This window comes from Suncus etruscus, chromosome 12 (genome assembly GCF_024139225.1).
Source record: "Suncus etruscus isolate mSunEtr1 chromosome 12, mSunEtr1.pri.cur, whole genome shotgun sequence".
Lineage (NCBI taxonomy): Eukaryota > Metazoa > Chordata > Mammalia > Eulipotyphla > Soricidae > Suncus > Suncus etruscus.
In genome coordinates, this window is record NC_064859.1 from 39570791 (window position 1) to 39594720 (window position 23930).

Genomic DNA, 23930 nt, shown 5'->3' on the forward strand with positions numbered 1-23930 from the left:
TTTTCTCCTTGAAGATGCCTTTAGTCTCAATGTCCTGGAGTGTTTTACCTACATGTTGTTCTATATATCTTATGATTTCAGGTCTGATTTCGAGGTCTTTCATCCACTTCGATTTAACCTTCGTACATGATGTTAGCTGGGGGTCTAAGTTCAATTTTTTGCAAGTGGCTAGATAGTTGTGCCAACACCACTTGTTGAAGAGGCTTTCTTTGCTCCATTTAGGATTTCTTGCTACTTTATCAAAAATTGGGTGATTGTATGTCTGGGGAACATTCTCTGAGTATTCAAGCCTATTCCACTGATCTGAGGGCCTGTCTTTATTCCAATACCATGCTGTTTTGATAACTATTGCTTTGTAGTACAGTTTAAAGTTGGGGAAAGTAATTCCTCTCATATTCTTTTTCCCAATGATTGCTTTAGCTATTCTAGGGTGTTTATTGTTCCAAATAAATTTCAGAAGTGCCTGATCCACTTCTTTGAAGAATGTCATGGGTATCTTTAAGGGGATCACATTAAATTTGTACAATGCTTTGGGGAGTATTGCCATTTTAATGATGTTAATCCTGCCAATCCATGAGCATGGTATGTGCTTCCATTTCCATGTTTCCTCTCTTATTTCTTGGAGCAGAGTTTTATAGTTTTCTTTGTATAGGTCCTTCACATTTTTAGTCAAGTTGATTCCAAGATATTTGAGTTTGTGTGGCACTATTGTGAATGGCATTGTTTTCTTAATGTCCATTTCTTCCTTATTACTATTGGCGTATAGAAAGGCCATTGATTTGTGTGTTAATTTTGTAGCCTGCCACCTTGCTATATGAGTCTGTTGTTTCTAGAAGCTTTTTCGTAGAGACTTTAGGGTTTTCTAAGTAGAGTATCATGTCATCTGCAAACAGCGAGAGCTTGACTTCTTCCTTTCCTATCTGGATTCCCTTGATATCTTTTTCTTGCCTAATCGCTATAGCAAGTACTTCCAGTGCTATGTTGAATAGGAGTTGTGAGAGAGGAGAGCCTTGTCTTGTGCCAGAATTTAGAGAAAAGGCTTTCAGTTTTTCTCCATTGAGGATATTTGCCTCTGGCTTGTGGTAGATGGCCTTAACTATATTGAGAAAGGTCCTTTCCATTCCCATCTTGCTGAGAATTTTGATCAAGAATGGTTGTTGGACCTTATCAAATGCTTTCTCTGAGTCTATTGATATGATCATGTGATTTTTATTTTTCTTGTTGTTGATGTTGTGTATTATGTTTATAGATTTACGGATGTTAAACCAGCCTTGCATTTCTGGGATGTCTGTTCCTTCCTTCCTTCCTTCCTTCCTTCCTTCCTTCCTTCCTTCCTTCCTTCCTTCCTTCCTTCCTTCCTTCCTTCCTTCCTTCCTTCCTTCCTTCCTTCCTTCCTTCCTTCCTTCCTTGCTTCCTTCCTTCCTTCCTTCCTTCCTTCCTTCCTCCCTCCCTCCCTCCCTCCCTCCCTCCCTCCCTCCCTCCCTCCCTCCCTCCCTCCCTCCCTCCCTCCCTCCCTCTCTCCCTCCCTCCCTTCCTTTTCTTTGCATAGGCCACTGTAAGTATTGAGAAAGTAAGAAAGAGAATTTCCTTGGCCTAAGAGATTCAGGTTTTCTCTGCCCTTGAAGCATACTGCCATGGAAACAACTACTGGCTCCGTACATGCTCATTACCACAACCCACGGTCTTTTTAAGTTGCCAGGACACTTTCGGCTCAGTTGTGGATGATAAAATCAGGCCTCTAGCCAGGAGTAATCCCTGAGCACCAGTGTGTGCCCCCCCCCAAAAAAAAAAAAAAAAACAAAAAAATACAAACAAAAAAATTGTTCTTGTTTGCAGTGCCTACTGTCAAACCCAGGTCTCATGCATGCATACATGCCCTTAACAGTTGAACCACTTCTTTGCTCCAATTGTTGGTTTATAATTACTTTACTATTAGTATTGAGTCAATTCCTAAACACATTACTCAAAGCCAGTATTGTGGACTCTCGCCTATTTTCCTCTTTGTGTTTTTATGATTTATGAATAAATTTTTGTAGGTAGTGTGAGATAATTTGTCTTTGCAAGTTAATACTAAGTTTTTATATTGTTTTTGAGTTGAGCTTTCTTTCCCTAATTTATTCTTTTATTTTATTTCCCTACTTTGACTCCTTTGTCATAAGAACCCATGTATGTTTAGATTTATTTCTGCACTCTCAGTTCTAGTGTTTCTTATTGTTACATTTGCTTTTATTTCAAATATCAGAGTTCTTTGTTTACTATAACTGTAATCTGGGAACACAAAGACTTCCATGTTATTTCTTACAATTGCTTTGGCTATTTGGCTTTGGCTATTTGGTATTTTGCAATACCATATAAATTTAAGTAATATTTATACTGTTAAAATGTTGGTAAGAATTGTATATATATTTTTGGGTAGGAATGGTTTTTTTGGTAGAGACATATCTCCAAAACAATGATCAGGGACTTGGGTTTACTCCAGTCTACCTTCCACCTGCCAGGAATGCTGGTTCCATGCTTAGACCCAGTGGTGTGGTGCTGCTTTGACCGGTAATGGTGGGGACCACCATTTAAAACCCCCAGCAGTGCCTGGAGAGACAGTTGGTGCCAGAAATGCATTCCTGATTTCTTAGCTATCTCTATGGTCCCTTGGTTATTATTGTAATTTTACTTGTATTATAGTTTATTTCCATGAATGAAGGATTTTTTGGTATGTATTTATCATCTTTTATTTCTCTAAGCAATATCCTAAGAGTTTTTATTGTAGAGAGAGTATATATTACTTAAGTGTTTTCTTAGATATTTGTTCTTTATGAGGCTATTGTAAATGGGACAGTTTTCTAGATTTTATTTTCTAGTTTATTGTTTGCATAAAATAATGCAGCTTATTCCTCTATATTGATTTTTTTAGCCTGCCTCTTTACTATTTAGTTTGTTTTTCTAGTTTTTAGGATTTTCTAGGTATATTATAATGTTACTTATATTATAGTTTATTTCCTTTCTAGTTTGATTTTAATTTCTTTTAGTTTTTTTATTTCCATTATTCCTTTTACTTTTATTTTTTCCCGGGTTTTTGGGCCACACGCGGCAGTGCTCAGGGGTTACTCCTGGCTCTGAGCTCAGAAAATCGCTCCTGGCTCTGGGGACCATGTGGGATGCCGGGGATCGAACTCACATCTGTCCTGGGTTAGCCGTATGCAAGGCAAACACCCTACCACTGTGCTATCACTCTAGCCCCTATTCCTTTTATTGCTATTTATTGTCTGATTTTCCTCATTAGAATTTTCAATACTAATTGACTAATAGTGACTGTAGGAAACCTTGTCTTTTATCTAATCTCAGAGGATAAGCTTTCAGTTGTTTGTCATTGCATATTTTAATATAACTATGGATTTGTTATAAATGGTCTTTATTATACTTAAAAGTTTCTTTTGTCCCAATTTTGTATTTTTATCGTAAATACGTCTTTGCTTCACAAATTTGCATGTCATCCATATGTAGGGGCCATGCTAATCTTTTCTGGATAAATATATCTTCGATCAGGTTACATGCTATCTTATCTAATGATGCAATTATTTTTAAAAATATTTTAATTGAACTAGTATATTGTTTTAATTTATTTGACTTTGTTAAACCATCCTTGGATTTCTAGAATAAAACAAAAAATAGGATTTTATGCTTGGTTATGATATATATAATTTTTAATATATTATTGAATTTAGCTTACTAAGAATTTATTGATTTTTTTTATCTGTATTTATTAGGGATCTATATGGTTTTTAAAGTTTATTCTTTGTGATATTTCTTTGCATAAGGTAACAATACCCTCTTGTTTTTTTTTTTAAGACTTTGAGAAGCATATATAGTATGGAATTTAAAAGATTTTGTTGAACTCAGTAGTGAAACAGGTGCTTAAGCTAGTTTGAGGGGAGCTTTATTTTTATTGCTTTATTGTCTTAAGTACTTGTTTGTGACTGATCTGCCCAGGTTTTTTTTTTTTTTAATTTCTTCTTGGTTCAGTCTTGAAATCTAAGAATTTGGCCATCTCTTTTTTTTTTTTTTTCATGTAGAACTTTTTTTTTACATTTTTATTGTGGTAAAAGTGAATTACAAATCTTTTGCAGTAATATTTAAGGCAATAGTGACAATGAATGAGGGATATTCCTACCACCAGTATTGTCTTCCCTCTATCCCTGTTCTCAGCATCCCTCCCTCCCTCCCTTCTTAGCCCCCTTAATGTTAGAGGAACTGTTACCCACTTATACAGCTTGATGTAGATTGGGTATCTGCTGCAGACGTGATAGCGTCCCTAAGCAAAAACCTTAGTGGGTCAGATAAATTTCCACTGGAATAAGCGGATACACAAGGCAGACAAATATGAAATATGAAAATAAAATAAATGAGACCACACAAAATGCATTGTATGGGGACCCTCATCCAAGGGATGAGGGACAAATTTACTTTTCAGCTGATGACATTTATAAGCACAAACTCTGGTATGCAAGGTGTCCTCAGGGAGAACAAAGAGCAGGAGAGCAGTACAATGGGGAAACAGGCCTAGAATCTACATATCAAAAGGACTATCCTATAGGTGAGATAGACCCCTGCTAGAGGACTGTGAAACAAAAGCTATAGATGTTTTTGGTTTAGCAAAAAGCAGGTTTTTCAAGAAACCAGGAGGAGAGAGACAGAGATATTTATGATATTTATGTAGTAGCCGGAAAATAGATTTTAGAGGGGACAGAAATAATTGTCTACCATCATAGAGTTAGACTCAGAAAAACAAGCTGCTGGCACCAGGTTATATGAACTAGCCAGCAGGGAACTTTTGGCGGGTTTTTGGTACTGACACTTTTTGTCTGTAGGAAAGCTGAGGCTGGATTTCTATAGTGTCCAAATAAAGAGAAAATGTAATGTTACAGTCATGTTGGAATTACTGCCAATAGTCCACGCAAAGGGTCAAATGATTGACTTCTGAGCGGGCCTTTTGGCAAATAATTCTTTGGGAGGAAGACACTGCACCAAGAAAGGAAAAAGCCACGTCTGGTGCGTGCTTTCTTTAAGTGGGATAACAGGTATCGATTCTGTTGTCATTGACTTTGGATTTGGTATTAAAAAATTGATCATTTTTTATTTTCACCTAATGAACATATGACTGTCTTGCCCTGGTACCTTGTGGGGGAGGCAAACAAACTAAAGAAAAACTAGGAAGAGTCCATCTAAATGTTGTAAGTATCTATTTAGAAGAAGGAAGGGAAAAAAGAAGAAAAAGGTAACAAACAACTCAAAAACAAAAAACAATAAAGGAGTAACAACAAAAATACAAACAGAATAAAAAAAGAATAAACCAAAAACAGAAACCATCACCTACAGTAAAAAAATACAAAAACCAGCAACAACAACAAAAACTAAACTAAAAATAATAATAAAATAAAGAAAACAGACCAGCAACTTCTTAAAAAAGGTTGTGTTTCCCCCCCCCCATTTTTTATTTTTTTGCAATAGGCATGGTAAATATTAGGGAAATTAGAATGGGAATTTCCTTGGCCTAAGAGATACAGGGTTTCCCTTGAAGCATATTGCCATGAAAACACCTACAGGCTCCATACTCACTCATTTACGACAGCCCAGGGTCTTTTTATCCTGCCAGGAAACTTTCCACTCAGATGTGGGTGATGGCACCCGCCTCTATAGCTGGAGCTCTTGTCATTTGCATAGGATAGAGGGTGAAGGCTAGAGGAGATTTTTTCTTTATGGTTCTGTTCCATCATCGATGTTGTGATCAATCTTCTGTAATTAGTGGTCTTGGTTTTTGTTCAGATCCTAGGACAGAGCCATATAGTCTTTCAGCATGGTTCCCAAATTAATGCTCTGTTGTCCATCTCTTAAGTTTTCTAACTTAGAAGTAGAAATTTTCTAAATATGGAATACATTGATATTGCCTCTTATGAATCTTGATTTACATAATATTTGTTGTAACCTCTTATTTTTATTATATATATTAGAATTTTCTCCCAATAAATTATTTTAAATAAAATTTTAGGTGAAAAAGAATTATGAAGCTCTTAAGCAGAGACAAGATGAGGAAAGAATGGTACAAAGCTCTCCTCCAGCATGCGGTGAAGATAACAAATGGGAGAGAGAGAGTCAAGAAACAACTAGAGAACTTCTGAAAGTTAAAGATAGATTAATTGAAGTAGAAAGAAATGTAAGTATTTAAAAAAGTTTATCAATATCCTGAATTGTGAGACTTTGGACAGATGGCAGGCACAGCACTCTTGGGTGCTTGGGACGATCCTTTTCTCCCAAAACCCCTAATCCCTACCTCATTTCACCCTACCACAATAAATTCTACTTCTTGTTCTTATTTTTTGTTTGGGGATCATATACAACTGTGTTCAGGGCTTATTCCTGGCACTGTGCTCAAGGATAACTCCTTGAAGAACTCGGGACTATATGCAATGCCAGTAATAGAATCCAGGTCAGATGCATCCGAGACAAGTGCCTAATCTATCTATAGTGCTATCTAGAATACTATGCTACTCTACTGGCCCCTAAATTATCTTAACACTGTTCTTTTTGTTTTTTATTCCTGGCACTATCTGATCTTTTATCAATATAGTACACACTAATTTACCTTACTTTTATTTTCAAATATATATATTTTTTTGTTTTGGGGGCCACACCTGTTTGCCGCTCAGAGGTTATTCCTGGCTATGCGCTCAGAAATTGCCTCTGGCTTGGGAGGACCATATGGGACATGGAGGCTTTAGCAAGGCAGATGCCTTACCTCTAGTGCCACCTCTCCGGCCCCTCAAAAATAATTTTTAACACATTATCCATTTCACATCATTTTCCTATATTACATTTTTCACTTGCTTCCCATTTTAGTTTTAATAAAATACAAACTGCTTAGGTATCTTAATATCCTTCCTAACTAGATTATCCTGCTTATATCTCTGATTCAACTCTCTTACTTCATCCATCCCATAAATATTAATTTTGGGGTAATATCTTTCAATGTCTGGAAAACACATGCTGGCAAATACTGAGTAAATTAATTATAGTCATATTGGCTCTTTTCTGTTTTTCTTGTTCCTAAACAAATTGCTGATTTTTCTCAGCTTTCAAGTTTGCTCTCTTATTTATTGCATTAAACTCTCTCTAATCTAAATACATAATTACAGAATTGCCTTGTTTAGTTCCTTCATAATATTTGTCAATTTTTATTCATTTTACTGATTAAAATATTGAAATATAAAACAACTTAAAAGCAGGGAGCTTGTCTCATTCATTGTGCCTTCAGTATAGAAAATTATGCCTGGTACATAGCAGACACTTTTTCATTAATATGATTTTTTTTGTCTATTGTACTAATCATTCTAGCCCTTGGTGAATGAGTTTAATAAATACTTCACAGTTGGGCCATTGAGATAGTACGGTTGGTAGGGTGCTTGCCTTACACACAGTTGATCCAGGTTAGAATCTTAGCCACGCATATAGGCATCTGAGCCCGAACAACATGGATGAGCTTAAGTAACTTATTTAAAAGTAAAATGATTGTGTTTATAATAGGAGCCTAATCATATATGCTTGGATTCTTCTCTTAATCCTAGCAGAGGTTGGTCCATTCAGCTAGTGGTGCTTGGAGGCCACCAGAGTTATACACAGCATTGTGCTCAGGCCACATGCTAGACATGTGTTTACAACTTGAGTAATTTCCTGTCCTGCTGTTCTGCTGTTAGTGTTTTAAATTAAAATATTTAATCTTTAGAATATTAATAAAACCAAAAATTAATATTTCCATTGATTCCTACTTACTCATTCAGAAATAATCACTATAAACAGTTTATCTTCCCAGAAAATGGTGATTTATCTCTGTATATTTTTGTATTATACATCTGTGTGATTCTACTATACAATTTTAATATGCACATTTAAAAATTGTTTTAGACACTATTTTGGAGGATAAAGATTTAATTCATTTAACTCATCTTAAATAAGCTAATAAAGTGGTAAATTTCTGACATGGAACCTCTAGCTTGTAGTAAACTAGTGTCTGTATTTGATTTTAAATGACACTGTTTTAGATTTATAAAATCACATCAGTTTTTAGATTGAGTGTGTAATTTTTCCATATCATCTCTGGGTATTACCAACATTTAAAGTTTTGTTAAAATTATAAAAAGAAAGTAGTTTGATTTTCATGTTTACATTTGAGTAATTTGGGCACTTTGAGCAAAATTGAAAATAGTTCATCAGCTTATTTTAGCTTCTAGTATTAATAATTATATTCAAAATGGAGTATTAAAAATTTGGACATTAAACACAGATACTATTTATGTATATTATACATATGGTTTCTGTGTTACTACTTTTTATTAGAATAAATCCTGATTTATAATTTGGGATATAAGAAATTTGGGGGGTTTCTCTATTAAAATTGTTGGTATTGGCCAGGATCATAAATAAGACATGCCTCACATGTCTAAGGCAATTTTATTATATGTTAAACAGAAATGTTTGTTGTTGTTTTTAATTTCAATACATGTGCTTTTCTTTTCTTTTCTTTTTGTTGTTGTTATTGTTACTAAGAATGCTACACTGCAAGCAGAAAAACAGGCATTGAAAACTCAACTGAAGCAATTGGAAACACAGAACAATAATTTGCAGGCTCAGATTCTTGCACTGCAGAGGCAAACAGTATCATTACAGGAACAGAATACTACTCTTCAGACACAGAATGCTAAGCTTCAGGTTGTAATATTTTGTGGATATGCTACAAAAGTCTTGAGTTAACTTTCATAAGCAGAAGGATGACTGTATTGAAATATTTCTTGAGTGAATTATTAAATTAAATGAAAATAATATATTTCTGTTAAGTTTTATCAAAAATTTAGGTAGCATTTTTATAACTTTTTTCTAGTAGCAAAATTTTAATTGTATTAAAGTTATTATTTTATAGTTGCAGAGTATTACAGTAGTTCCTCTACAGTATTTTAAATTTTTTCCACTATTTTCCCATGGTCCCTTCTCTCTCTCTCCCCCATACAACAGGATCAAAAGGTAGCAGCACTTAAAAAAACACTTAACTGAGGAAAGCTATAGCCTTGGACATAGTTGACTAGGTTTGACCTTGGCATCTCTTATGGGTACCCTAGCCTGCCAGGACTAATTCCTAAGGGCAAAGACAGGAGTATCCCTGAGCAGTACTAGGTGTGACCCATAAACAAAACAAACAAAAACTATAGCCTCTAAAATATAAATAAAATAAAGATGATATGGTTTTTTTTTTGTGGGGGGGGGCACACCCGGCGGTGCTCAGGGGTTACTCCTGGCTGTCTGCGCAGAAATAGCTCCTGGCAGGCATGGGGGACCATATGGGACACCAGGATTCGAACCAACCACCTTTGATCCTGGATTGGCTGCTTGTAAGGCAAACACCACTGTGCTATCTCTCTGGGCCCAAAGATGATATTGTTATATTTGCTCTGAGCCCTTTTATTTATTTCAAGAGTTTGATTTTTATTATTATTGCTTGGTATTAAAAATCACTAATAAGGGGCCCGGGCGGTGGCGCTAAAAGTAAGGTGCCTGCCTTGCCTGCGCTAGCCTTGGACGGACCGCGGTTCAATCCCCCGGTGTCCCATATGGTCCCCCAAGCCAGGAGCAACTTCTGAGCACATAGCCAGGAGTAACCCCTGAGCATTACCGGGTGTGGCCCAAAAACCAAAAAAAAAAAAAAATCACTAATAAAGGGCCAGAGCGGTGGCACAAGTGGTAGGGCATTTGCCTTGAACGCGTTAAACTAGGACAGACCGCAGTTTGATCCCCTGGCATCCCATATGGTCCCACAAGCCAGGAGTGATTTCTGAGCATGTAGCCAAGAGTAACCACTGAGCATCAGTGGTGTGGCCCAAAAAGCAAAAAACAAAAACAAAAATAACAAAAAAAATAATAAGATAATATATAAAATAGTACATAAAGTCATTCTTTTAAACTCTTAGAGGGAGAAAATGGTTTTCTCACTGAATCAATGATAGAAGATTATTGTTAATTTTGTGGTGGATGTGATGCAGTGATGATGCATTAAACCATTAATATTAAATATGTTAGATACTATGATACCTCTTAACTTTTGTCAGAGCTCATAAATAAATAATTCAATTTGCGTTTGAGAAAATTTCCAGTTGAATCTTTACAAATATTTTTCACTTCTGAAAGTTCAAAAAATAATTGAGTTCCATAAATTTTATACTTTTCATGGGTATAATACAAACAAGTAGTTGCTAACTACCTTTATTTAAAATAATTCACCCCAAAACACATTTATAGATATAATCTTAAAACATATGTATCAGTTATATTATAATACCTCTGTCAAGAATCTATATGAGGGGCCAGATTGATAGATAGCATAGAGGGAAGGGCATTTGCCTTTTATGCAGCTGATCCAGATTCAATTCCCAGAATCCATTATGATTCCCCGAGCACTTCCAGGAATGACACCCAAGTGCAGAGCCAGGAGTAACCGCTGAGCACCACTGGATGTGACCCAAAGCAACAAGAAAAAAAAAAGAAAATGAGGGGCCAGAACATAAGTACAGTGATTAGGGCACTGCTCACATGTGGCCAACCTATATTCAAACCTTGCATCTCACATGGTCCCCCGAGCACTGCCAGTAGTGATTCCTGAGTGGAGAGCCAGGAGTAAGCCCTGAGCATAGCGAGGTGTGGCCTCCAAAACAAAAAGACCCAAGGAAAATATTTGCTTTTTTGGGGGGATTCTGAAATTATTATTTGAAATGTTTTATTAATATATATGCAATGCTTATTTTGTTTCCTAATTAGTTTAATTTAATGTTTTTATAAAAGGAACAAATTAGCTATTTTTCTCAAGTCTGATAACATACACCCTTTATAGGTTGAAAATTCTACCCTAAACTCTCAAAGTACCTCGCTTATGAACCAGAATGCACAACTCCTAATTCAGCAGTCTGCCTTAGAAAATGAAAATGAATCTGTAATCAAAGAGAGAGAAGACCTGAAATCTCTCTATGATTCTTTGGTCAAAGATCATGAAAAGCTGGAACTTCTCCATGAACGTCAGGCTTCAGAATATGAATCTCTTATTGCCAAACATGGAACACTAAAATCTGCCCACAAAAATCTTGAGGTGGAACATAAAGACCTTGAAGATAGGTAATTCATTATATTTCTTGTGTTGTTTGTTTTAAACCAGTTTTATTTGGGTAAGAATATTTTTTGTGTGCTAGATCTAAAGGACTAAATAATACTATTATTATATTTATTTCTCAATATATTTTCCTAAGGAAATATTATGATTAGATATATAACTTTTTTTTTTTTAGGTATAATCAGTTACTAAAACAGAAAGGACAGTTGGATGATTTGGAAAGAACATTGAAAGTAGAACAAGAAAAGATGCTGCTTGAAAACAAAAACCATGAGACCATAGCTGCAGAATACAAGAAACTTTGTGGTGAAAATGAGAGGTAATAAATATTTATATATTTTAACTTTGTATTATTGCATCCAGTGTAAATTGTGCCACACCCGGTGATGCTCAGGGGTTAATCCTGGCTATGTGCTCAGAAATAGCTCTTGGCTTGGGGAGACCATCTGGGATGCGAGATCAAACTGCGATCCATTCTAGGTTAGCCACTTGCAAGGCAAATGCCCTCCCACTTGCACCACCGCTCTAGCCTCTACACACTAAAATTTAGACTACCATATATAGTAGTATTTGTGGTCCTTGAGAGCATTTAAATATTTTATTGAAACAGGAAGTAATGAAACACAATTCTTTATTTTTCTTTTTGCTGGACTTACAGTGTTCAAATGATTGTCTTTTGAAGTTGCTGCAAGTGACCAATCTTATAATTTTCTCCTTGATATATTTGTATTGTTTGTTTGGGTGAGTGTACTGGGGGTGCTCAGTGGCTACTCTGAGCTTGGTGCTCAAGGGACAACTGGAAATAGGTGATTAAATTTAGAGTTTCTGCATGCAAATTATTCATCCCAGCCCTTTGAACTGTCTCCTAGCCCCTGATTCATATTTCAAAAATTTTTTTAATTCACTTTGCCTCTTTCTTTTATAGCTAGGAATCACACAGCATCCTTGGTTGTAGTTGTGTGATTGTAGTACTAACACACTATTTTCTCATGTTCACATATCCTGTTGTGGTACTTGAATATGCAAAACCATTGTGCTTATTAGGGTCACATTCCATCATTGTGTCCACACATATGCTTTTCAGAATCGTATACTTTAGTTTTAGTTCTATATGTTGTTTTAATATAAATTAATTAGTCCTAGTGTTGGTGTGAGGATGGTGAGGTCTTTCTGGGCTCAGCCCGGCTCCACAGCCCCTATGGTCTGGCAGGTCTGAAGGTTGCAGGGTGAAGGTGGAGAGAGTCACAAAGCAGTTAGATGAAGTTTCAGGAGTCAGCCAGCTTTATTTCATGGTCCCTACCGCCATGCACACCTTCTCACATGGCCTCTTATACTAAGCCTTTTCCTAGCAGCTACTTGTCTACTCCCTCTGGGCTCTCTCGGCCTCTGTCTCCCTTTCAACTGCTTCTTCCAGGCTTCCTAACTGGCTTCCAGGCTGACTAACTCCCTTTGGTGATGGTACTGCTGCTGCTTCTTCAATGATGCTCAATTGCTATTAATGCTGAATATGATGCCGAGTTGCTGATACTGAACCCGATGCTGTATCTATGATGATGATGGCTCTCTCCCGCTTTTCTGTCTAACTCTCCTTCTTATCCCCACTCTCTTCCCCCTTGCAGACTCCTCTACCCACCCATTCCAGGTGTAGGCAGTTATGATCATTCAGGTGGGATAAATGAGTTGGGGGAGGGGATACCCACACTATATACATACATACATATACACACACAGCTATAGTACAGCCATGATCCCTTTAAAATGCTTTGGATCACAAATGGTAGAGTTATACATAAACAGAGCTTCAGAATTATACTCAGTGCATGCAGATAGAATGTAGAATTTAATTCCAGGCCTCATGCTTGCAGGGTAGGTACTTTATCTACTGTCTATCTTCTTTTTTTTTCTTCTCTTTTTTTTTTTTTTTGATATTTGTGTCACACCTGGCAGTGCTCAGGGGTTACTCCTGTCTCTACGCTCAGAAATTGCTCCTGGCAGGCTCAGAGGACCATATGGGACGCCGGGATTCGAACCACTGACCTTCTGCATGAGAGGCAAACACCTTACCTCCATGCTATATCTCCGGCCCCATCTACTGTCTATCTTCTAACGACTACTTTTAAGTTTTTTATTTTAACTGCTTTAGGTATTAATGATATCATACTGCTATTAAACAAAAAATTAATAATTATGAGTTACATAAATATTAATAATATGCCACAGCTACAGGAATCTCAAAAGTTAAAACTTTTGGTTTAAGTCTGTGTTGATTTATCAAGCTACATATTCATACTCTATATATCTTGTACTATATTGATTTATTCTCTTGAGTGTGATTATTAAATTTTTTGTAAAGCTTTATATTTCAGTTCTCTATAAAATCTATACTAGACTCATTACTTTCTCTTTTAACCTTTTAGCTTTACATCTATTTGTGTGTGTGTGTGTTTTGTTTTTTGGGCCACACCCATTTGATGCTCAGGGGTTACTTCTGGCTAAGCGCTCAGAAATTGCCCCTGGCTTGGGGGGGGACTATATGGTTCGCTGGGGGATCGAACTGCGGTCCTTCCTTGGCTAACGCTTGCAAGGTAGACACCTTACCTCTAGCGCCACCTCTCCGGTCCCTCGTCTATTTTTATACTGACACTTTTATTTTTTATTTTTGGGTCACATTGGCCTCTACTTTGGTTCTGTGCTCAGGGATCATTCCTGGTGGACCCAAAAGAACATCTGGGGTTCTGGGGTTAGCAGCATTCAAAATAAATGTCCTGCCTACTGTAATATATCTCCAGCTCCATACCAACACTTTTAATAATAAAATTATGAATATCTTTATACCTTCAACATATTTAAGTGTTAAAATATTTGCTTCCCAGAGAAAAGTACTCAGAATTTTTAGCAATGTTATTTTTACAGAATTAAATCTATTCTTATCATTTGGTGGGTGAGTGGGGGTTTGGGCCATACCTGGCAGTGCTTAGAGCTTACTGCAGGCTTTGTACCCAGGGATAACCCAGGTAATGTTCAGAGGACCATATGTGGTGCTGAGGGTCAAACCCAGGTTGGCTATAAGACAAGTATAAGACAAGTACCTTACCTGCTGTACTGTCTTTCTGGCCCTACTTCATATCATTTTAGAAACTGCCAGAATACATTTTTTATGGAGCTCAGAAATAGCTCAGTGGTAGAGTGTGTGCCTTATGTGACAATAAGTAAGACTCCTGGCACTAACTCACATGCCACATGTGATGTAGGCAGCACAACTATTTATGATCTCCGATGTTGGAACAAAGTACAGCCCAACCAAGTGCACATGAACACTGCAGTAAGTTTTCTACCATCAAGTTCAATATGAAACTCCTAGTGTTAACTGCAACTAAACCATGTATGCTATGCTATTTCCACAATTCAGTGTGTGACATCTGGTTATTACAATAGCAAAAAGGAAAAGGAAAGAGAAAATTAAATTTCTTTTAATTTCCAAAGAACCATAATATCTAAAAAGTCTGAATGTGAATTGTGGTACTTTCAAATTGTATAAATAATAATGAAAGCTATTAGATTCTCATTTTTTTATTTTAATTATAGGTTGAATCATATATATAATCAGCTTTTAAAAGAATCTGAAGTTTTACAAACAGATCATAAAAATTTGAAAAGTCTTTTAAATAATTCCAAACTGGAACAAACAAGATTAGAAGCTGAATTTTCAAAGTTAAAGGAACAATACCAACAGTTGGACATCACATCGACAAAATTAAATAACCAATGTGAGGTGAGCTTTAACACTTATAGTGATTATTTTCCTTTATTAGGCATCAAGTCATTCCTGAAAATTAAAAGACTATAGTTAAAATGAAACTAGCAGTTTATGTTTTAAAGTTTATTAAAGAGAATTACTCAGCAATAATTGAAATTCAGATATGAGATTAAATTTACCATTAATTTCAATATGTATTACTATTAGCTAATCTGAATATTTTAATATTTGAATAGTGTAAAAAGTATGCTATTATTCTTGATAAAAAATTTCTAACCACCTGGGCATTGTACTATTAAGCCAAAGGTTGTGGGTTGAAGTAATAGTATAGTGGGTGGGATTCTTGCCTTGCACACAACCAGGTTCAACCCCCAACATCCCATATGGTACCACAAGCGCCACCAGGAGTAATTGGAGTGAAGAGCCAGGAGTAACCCCTAAGCACTGCCAGGTGTGACTCAAACCTCCCCAGTTTCTTTTCAAAAAGGTAAAAATCTTTTCTTGTGGAGCTTGTGTTCTGGTAAAATAAGTCAATAGATATAAGAGCGTATTACAGTTATTCAATATGACTATTTAGGCAAATATCCAAAACTCAGTGATATAAACAACTGTTAATGAAGCTCACAGGTTCTGTGAATCACATTTTAGTATATGTGCTGGTGATGCGAGCACTGTGGATCACATTTTAGACAGAATAGTAGAGCCAGATTTCTCTTTTCTGTTTATATCTGGGCCATCAGATGGAAGATTCACCAAGTGCTGACAGGTGAGTGAATCTAACTCTCATCTGGAGGCAGCATTTATTTGTCCTTTGGTCTCAGTTCTTGGGTTTGTTTGGACTTTCATACAATATACCGAAATCCAGACAGAAAACATCTCTGCCTTTATGACCCTTTGTTAGAGGTCATGAAACAATATTTTTTTTGCATTCTATTCATTGAGGCAGCTGGAGCCCCTTCAAAGTTTAAGTGGAAACAAAATAGATTCAATCTCTTATTCAAGAATGGAATGATTCTGAAAGAGCACATAGGACAGAGCACTGCTCTAATTATTTTGAAAAGTAGTTTATAGTTTACATATGTATTATGATAGTATTTCTTATCTGGGCCATAATAGTTCCTTGGATTTTCTAATGGGGCCACAGATTAAAAAAATCACATAAATGTGGGAGGCCATGGCACTAGGGGATCAAAAAGACCACAGGAAGGAACAAGGTTGAAAGGAGGCCCTGGTCAGAGTAAGGTTGAGAAAAACTGCTAAAAGATTACAAATCGTGTGTAAGTGAAAAATGGAATCGACTAACAAGAAATGAGAATTATCAGGGTAAATAAGAAAGCTGATACTAAAAGTTTTATTACTCATCATTGTACAAATATTTAAAGGAATTTAGGATATTGGTAAGTAGAAATCTGGAGAAGGAACATTCAAAGAAGCCAAAGCAATGATTTTTAATGCCATGGGAATTCTGGTTTTCTTAAGACCCAGTCTGAGTAGTGAAACAGCCAGCTATTCTGAGCTTTCCTAAGATTTCACACTATTTTTCCTTGCTATTACCTTTTCTGGATTTTGGGGTGTTGCTGTTTTTCTCTTTGGTTTTGTTGTTTGGGATTACCAAATGACAGAATGGTGCTGAAGGTTATTAAGGATACACCAGTAGTGGTTCCTGCATGCTGGGGATTAAGTCTGAAATCGTGTACATGCTGGACATGCTCATCAGGTTTTTTTTTTTAACTATTTTTATGACCCTAAAAGGTATTTTTGGAAATAGAAGAAAAAGGATCTATATTATTTCCCTTTTTTGTCCTGATCGATTATTTCATCTTGAATTAATGTTGTCTCTTGGCTAGGGGATAAGTCAAATAACATGATTTGGAGGAAGTGGAAAAGGAAGTTTTTAGTAATTTATCTTTGTGGGAGGAATGGTAGATGGAAGAGAACATGATTATTTCTGATATACAACTAATGAAATGTTTCTTAATATAAGTGCTGGTTTCATATGCATTTATTTTATGACAATTCATTGGGATATTTATACATGTAACATTTATTATATTTTTTATGTTTTGTCAGTTTTATGTTGACAATAACAATAGAACCTCAGTGGAAACCTTAAATACTTTTCACTCATGAAATTTACAGTTAGATATGTTGATTAGGTAGAATGTTTAGGTGTGTTGATTAATGTGTTGATGTACAGTTCACCAGGGTACAGAGCAATAGCACAGCAGGTAGGCATTTGCATTGCAGGCAGCTGACCCAGGTTCGATCCTGGCATTCCATATGGTCTCCGGAGCAATTCAGGAGAAATTCCTGAGCACTGAGCTAGGTGTAACTTCTGAGTTCTGCTGGATGTGGCCCAAAAACAACAACAACAACAACAAAAAGATGAAAAGGAAGGAAAGAGTAGTTCATCAGTAGGACTTGCTCTTGATCTGCTAATGCCAGTTGATCTAGGGTGTCCCCCCATAGTCTCTCATCCTTTAGGATACCAAGAAATTGAGTTGAGACCTCTTAAAGTCTAGTGGTCCGAACCTTAAGATGCCATGCCATCAATGTCACCTCTTTTGGTGAAAGATATTGCAAATTCAAAAGAGGATAATTAATTTCCACATCTTTATTCATTTGGTTTTGGGTCCGCACCCACTGATGCCCAAGGCTTGCTCCTGGCTTTGCATTCAGAAATTACTCCTGTCAGGGCTCAGGGGACTATATGGGATGCTGGGATTGAATTGTGGTCAGCAGCATGCAAGGCAAGCACCTTACCTGCTGTATTATCTCTTCGGCCTGAATCAACAACTTAATGATAAGAGTAAAAAAATGGAGTGGAGGGGCCGGGTGGTGGCGCTAAAGGTAAGGTGCCTGCCTTGCCTGCGCTAGCCTTGGACGGACCGCGGTTCGATCCCCCGGTGTCCCATATGGTCCCCCAAGCCAGGAGCAACTTCTGAGTGCATAGCCAGGAGTAACCCCTGAGCGTTACTGGGTGTGGCCCAAAAACCAAAAAAAAAAAAAAAAATGGAGTGGAAGAGGAGTATCTTAGAAAGCTGGACCATATATACTTTGCTTGCAGGAGCCTGAGAATGGTCCCTGGCACAGTACCCAAGCATTTGCACATGACTCTAGAAAGAGCCTCTGAACATTGCTGGGTATGACTCAGACTCCTCCCCTGGAAAAATAGTCACATTGCAGAGAATATGTTAGTATAGTAGGCAGTGTATTTATTTACAGTCTTGTAATGAATTTATCACATCACAAATAACATTTTATTTTAACAATATGTAGAAAAAAATAAACAGTATAGTATCTACAATTATTAGATCTGTATTGTGTTTAAGGATTATCATAGTATTTTAAAAATACTTTTCTTCTTTTTTATATTTGAAAATGTCTGGTTTCTAGAGCTGCTGTATTTCAAATATTAGGATTCAGTAATATGTGATTTTTGAATCACTGATTTTTGTTTTCTGACTTCTATTTGAACCTCTTACCTAACTAGTTATCTACTACAGAGATAAAGCAAAATAACACTGCTTGCAACCCAGCTGCCAATGACATGATCATTTAATTCCTTTTATGATCAAAACACATATTTTTAAGGTTCCCTGAAAACATTGAGTAAAGAATGATGTTAAAGTACCTATATAGACAGTATTGAAGAAAGTAGTGTTTGGAAAACTGGATGTAAAAACTTTAACAAAATGTTTATGTTTTAAATTTAATATGAGAATTAAGAATATGCTTATGTACAATTCTTTAGAATCTAGTGTGTTAGCTATTGTTACTAAAATAATTATTTATGTTCTGACCAAAGTGCAGCCATCTAATTGTTAAAACAGCAGGAGAATTAAGCCTTTGTGAAGTTTTTTTTTTTTTTTTTTTTGTGGTTTTTGGGTCACACCCGGCAGTGCCCAGGGGCTATTCCTGGCTCCAGGCTCAGAAATTGATCCTGGCAGGCACGGGGGACCATATGGGGCACCGGGATTCGAACAGATGACCTCCTGCATGAAAGGCAAACGCCTTACCTCCATGCTATCTCTCCAGCCCCCTTTGTGAAGTATTTTATATTTTTTCAGATGTCTTGGGCAACTTATCTGAATGAAAATGTAATTATTTTTAAAATATTGTTTATGTTTAAACAGTTGCTAAGCCAGCTAAAAGGAAATTTAGAAGAAGAAAATCGACATCTGCTAGATCAAATTCAGACATTAATGCTACAGAACAGAACATTGTTGGAGCAGAATATGGAAAGCAAGGATCTTTTTCATGTTGAACAAAGGCAGTACATGTAGGTACCTAATAATTTTGCACTTTGAAATACTACTCAGGTGATCTGTACAATACCACGATTCACATTTTCCCAATTCTTATTTTCCCCTTGCCTACTTAATGAGAAACAGCACAGTATAATTAAAAGAAATAGCACAGACATTGAAATCAAATAGCTCCTAATTTGCCTAATCAATAAGTAATCACAGGCTACTTCATTTGTTTGAGCATAGGTTTTTTTGGTCTAAAATAGAGATTAGTCATTTGAGAACTCTTATTTCTAAATTATTCAAAGGGGATGAAATAATATGTATGCTTTCCAGACATAATGGTATGAGAATACATTTGGAGCCAGGATGCACCATACACTTTTGAAACACCAGTTTGATTTTGAATTTGGGGTAGGGAATATTTTTATATCAATGAACAAATATATTATGGTGCAAATGCTGGATTTGTGTGAACTTTTAATTTTAAAATGAGTGCAAAATTTAGAAAACTTCACATTTGTGTCTGGCTAGTTTGAATTACATCTTCAGTCCTATCATGCCTTTACTCTCTCAGTAAGAAACAGTGAGTGAGTACAGTGCCTAAAAGGAAGAGAGTGGATGTGGGGGGGGAGGGAGGGAGGGGGGGGAGGGAGAGAGAGAGAGAGAGAGAGAGAGAGAGAGAGAGAGAGAGAGAGAGAGAGAGAGAGAGAGAGAGAGGTTTGATATAGAGGCAGACAGTGGGGAGGGGAGGGCAGGGTATGAGAGAAATGGAAGACATTGGTGGTGGGAAAAGTACACTGGTGAAGGGATGGTTATGGACATTGTATGACTGACTGAAACACAATCATGAATAATTTTGTAGCTGTGTATCTCATGGTGACTAAATTAAAATTATTAATAAAAGATAAGTAGTGAGCTATCAAAAGCTTTCTGAGGTTTTGACATTTGAGATTTTAGTTATATAGCAAAGAGCTTCTCTAGAACTTATGTTTCTTAATATCCTGACCCTTGGAGACTAATTTATTTCTGATGCTTCTATGATTATCTATTTTACATGTGAACTTAATTTAAAACTCTTGATCCTTAAACATGCCATGCATTTCTTGCTGAATGACTGTTTCTGTCACATTCAGGAACAAGTGAATAGGTACTACTGAAAATTTAGAGGTTCTTTATAAGAAAGAATGGGTTGTTACACACTATTTTCTGTTTTTGTTGTTTTGTTTTGTCTGCTCTATAGCACAATTTCTGGAAACTTTTGTTCTTTAACATCTTCTGTAGAATCATTCACATCAGTTCAATTATCCTAATTCAACCTTCCCTCTCAACTGAAAGACACTATCAGCTTCCTGATTTCTTTACCTCTCTCTTTTCTAATAAAACCTGTATTATTGCATTAAGTCACAAAAGGAAATGCTTTATAGTTTCACTTGTAATGGAACCTTCAGTACTTCTGATTATCCTACTGAACAGAATTTGTCACCATTTTCTTTAAGATCAAGTGCTTAATATACTACTATTTTTATTCTTTTTCTAATATGACTACTGTATGAATAAACCTTTTTTTTAGTAATATGGAAACATTTTCTGTTTCCTATTGTACTTTCACAAAACTTTGAATGAAAATGCAAATTACTTTTATTACAGTAGTTACATATATTTTCAAAGAAATTGATTAAATACTTCTAAATTCACATGGAACAATAAACCTCCACAAATAGCTAAAGCAATCCTTGAAAAAAAAAAGATGGAATCATCACTTTCCCCAACTTCAAACTGTACTATAAAGCACTTGTCATTAAAACGGCATGATAATAGAATATAGACAGAACTTTAGATCAGTAGAAGAGACTTGAATATTCTGAGATTGACTCACAGCTATATGAGCAACTAATCTTTGATAAAAGGACAAGAAATATGAAATGGAACAAGGAAAGCTTATTCAACAAGTGTGTTGAGAAAACTTGTCAATTACATGCAAAAGAGTAGACTCAGGCCTCTCTTTAACACTGTGCACAAAGGTCAAATCAAAATAGATGAAAACCATTGATATCAGACCTGAAGCCATAAGGAACATAGAGGAAAACATAGCCAGAATAGTCCATGACATTGAAACTAAAGGCATCCTCAAGAATAAAACACCACTAAAAAAAGTCACAACTAAACACACAAGCCAAAGTCAACGACAATAGAATCGAGAGACCCAAACTATAAGGAGCTAAACACAAAATGGACCTGTTACATTGGTAGACCAGGGGACTAAGCTAAGGGTGGAGGTGTGGAATTCATGCTGGAACTCAAGCATGCTTGTTTTGTAGTTGACACTTTCAGGGACTCCTTGGAACCAGAGCAGGCTGACCCCTCATTCCCCACACCTGTCCCAGCATCTATACCTATGAATCATGGTATGAGCTCATAGAAGACACACAAGCAAAACTAAAAATGGAATGTTTAACTAGCAGTACATAACTTAATATACTTAAGACAATGACATAGTGACCCCACTGCTAGATATGAAAATATTCACAAATTTTCTTTTAGTGAAGTTTTTCCATAAATTGCATTACCATTTAGTTTTATCAAGCAATATCAAATAAATTATTTGTATCTGTCAAGGGGCATGCTTCAGTAGGTTGGGAAACTGGGATATTGGTGATTGGAAATTGCACTGTAATACAGCAAAATGCTGTACTACGAAGAAAATCTATACCATTGCAGGCCTACATGAAGAAAACTGCCCAAATCAACAATCCAAACACACATCTCAAAAATCTGGAGAAGGAACTACAAACTCAAAGATAGTAGAAAGAGGGAGATAGTGAAAATGAAAGCAGAAATCAACAACATAGAAATTAAGAAAGCAATTCCAATCATCGAAACAGGAGTTGGTTCTTTGAAAGAATAAATAAGATAGATATTTAGCTAGACGCGAGAAAAAAAAAAGAAGGGAAATATTCACATAAACTGGATCAGAGATGAAAGTGAAGAAATTACAACATGCTCTTCAGTAATTCAAAATATGGACAACTTTATGGTCTTAAGCTTGAGAACCTAGACGAAATGAATGGATTATTAAAGTCATGTAATCTCAGAAGCTAAAAGCTTAAGCAGGTCAATCAAAAGTAAAGAATTTTAAAAAAGTAACAAAAGTCTTGTCTGGATAGGTTCATGATGAGTTTTGTCAAGTCTTCACAGAAGATTCACTAACTTTGTCAAGCTCTTTCAAAATATCAAACACAAGGAACACTTCCTAATACTTGCTATGAAGCCAACATTACACTAATACCCAAAGCAGACAGAGACATTTCCACAAAGAAAATTTCAGACCAAACTCCCTGATGAATATCAACGACAGAATCCAGCAACACAAGCAACACATAAAAAAAAAAAATCACACACTCTGATTAAATAGAATTCATACCAGGTATGCAAGGATGGTTCAACATAGGCAAATCGGCAAATCAGTTATCACAAAATGCCACTCAGAAAAGATACGAACCAGGGCCTGAGCAGTGGTGCAAGCAGTAGGGTGTTTGCCTTGCACACACTAGCTTAGGACAGACCACGGTTTGATACCCTGGTGTACCATATGGTCCCCCAAGCCAGGAACGATTTCTGAGTGCAGAGCCAGGTGTAACCCCTGAGCATCACTGGGTGTGGCCCAAAAACCAAAACAAACAAACAAAAAAAGAGATAGGAGCCATCTAATTATATCAATTGTTTAGAGAAAGCTTTTGACAAGATACAACACAGATCCTTGATAAATACCCTCAACAAAATAGAGGTGGAGGGAACTTTGTTCAAGATAGTAAAAGCCATTGATAACAAACCCATAGCTGGTATCTTTTTTTTTTTAGCTAGTATTCTTACTGATGAAAATCTGAAACCATTTCTTCTGAGATCATGCACAAGGAAAGAATGTCCACTGTCTCCAATTTTATTGAATGTAGTACTAGATATTCTGGCTATAGCAAGAAAGGGAAGAAAAACAAAAGTGATGCAAATTATCACTATTTGCAGATGACATGATAATAAACATAAATGACCCTAAAGGGTCCACAAAAATGCTCCAAGAAACAAACAAACAGGGCCCGGTGAGATAGCACAGCGGTGTTTGCCTTGCAAGCAGCCGATCCAGGACCAAAGGTGATTGGTTTGAATCCCGGTGTCCCATATGGTCCCCTGTGCCTGCCAGGAGCTACTTCTGAGCAGACAGCCAGGAGTAACCCCTGAGCACCGCTGGGTGTGGCCCAAAAACCAAAAAACAAACAAACAAACAAACAATAAATACATGGAGCTGGCATCAAAGTCAGTACACAGAATTACACAAAAACCGGTTGTATTCTTATATACAAAAAAGGAGAAAGAAATCAAGAAGTCTATCCCATTTAAAATAGTATCCAGAACATCAAAATCTAAAAATCAACCTGACAAAGACTCGGGAGAGCTATACCATCGTAACTTTCAGTCACTTAAAGAAATGAAAGTCGAAAATGAAAAATTATCCCATGCTCAAGTATAGAAATAATCAATATTGTTAAAATGACTATCCTACCTAAACTATTATATAGATTCAATGCAATCTCTATCCAAATGACATTCTTCAAGAGCCCAAAAAAGTCAATAATAAAGTCTGTACAAAATCAGAAGAGACCACAAATAGTGAAAGCCATATTGAAAAATAAGAAATGCAGAGGTATCTCATTACCTAATTGTGAACCGTATT

General features: G+C 36.3%; 1 protein-coding gene and 1 pseudogene across 1 annotated transcript in view; one reads left to right on the forward strand and one right to left on the reverse strand.

The window, feature by feature from the left end:
- Positions 1–23930, forward strand: part of CCDC88A (coiled-coil domain containing 88A) — a 151000-nt gene that overhangs the window by 103030 nt on the left and 24040 nt on the right. Inside the window, 6 exon segments of the mRNA XM_049784762.1 lie at positions 6041–6205; positions 8593–8754; positions 10922–11199; positions 11370–11513; positions 14780–14966; positions 19088–19233. Of these exon segments, the coding sequence (XP_049640719.1) occupies positions 6041–6205; positions 8593–8754; positions 10922–11199; positions 11370–11513; positions 14780–14966; positions 19088–19233 (1082 nt within the window).
- Positions 3454–3568, reverse strand: LOC126025336 (uncharacterized; annotated as a pseudogene).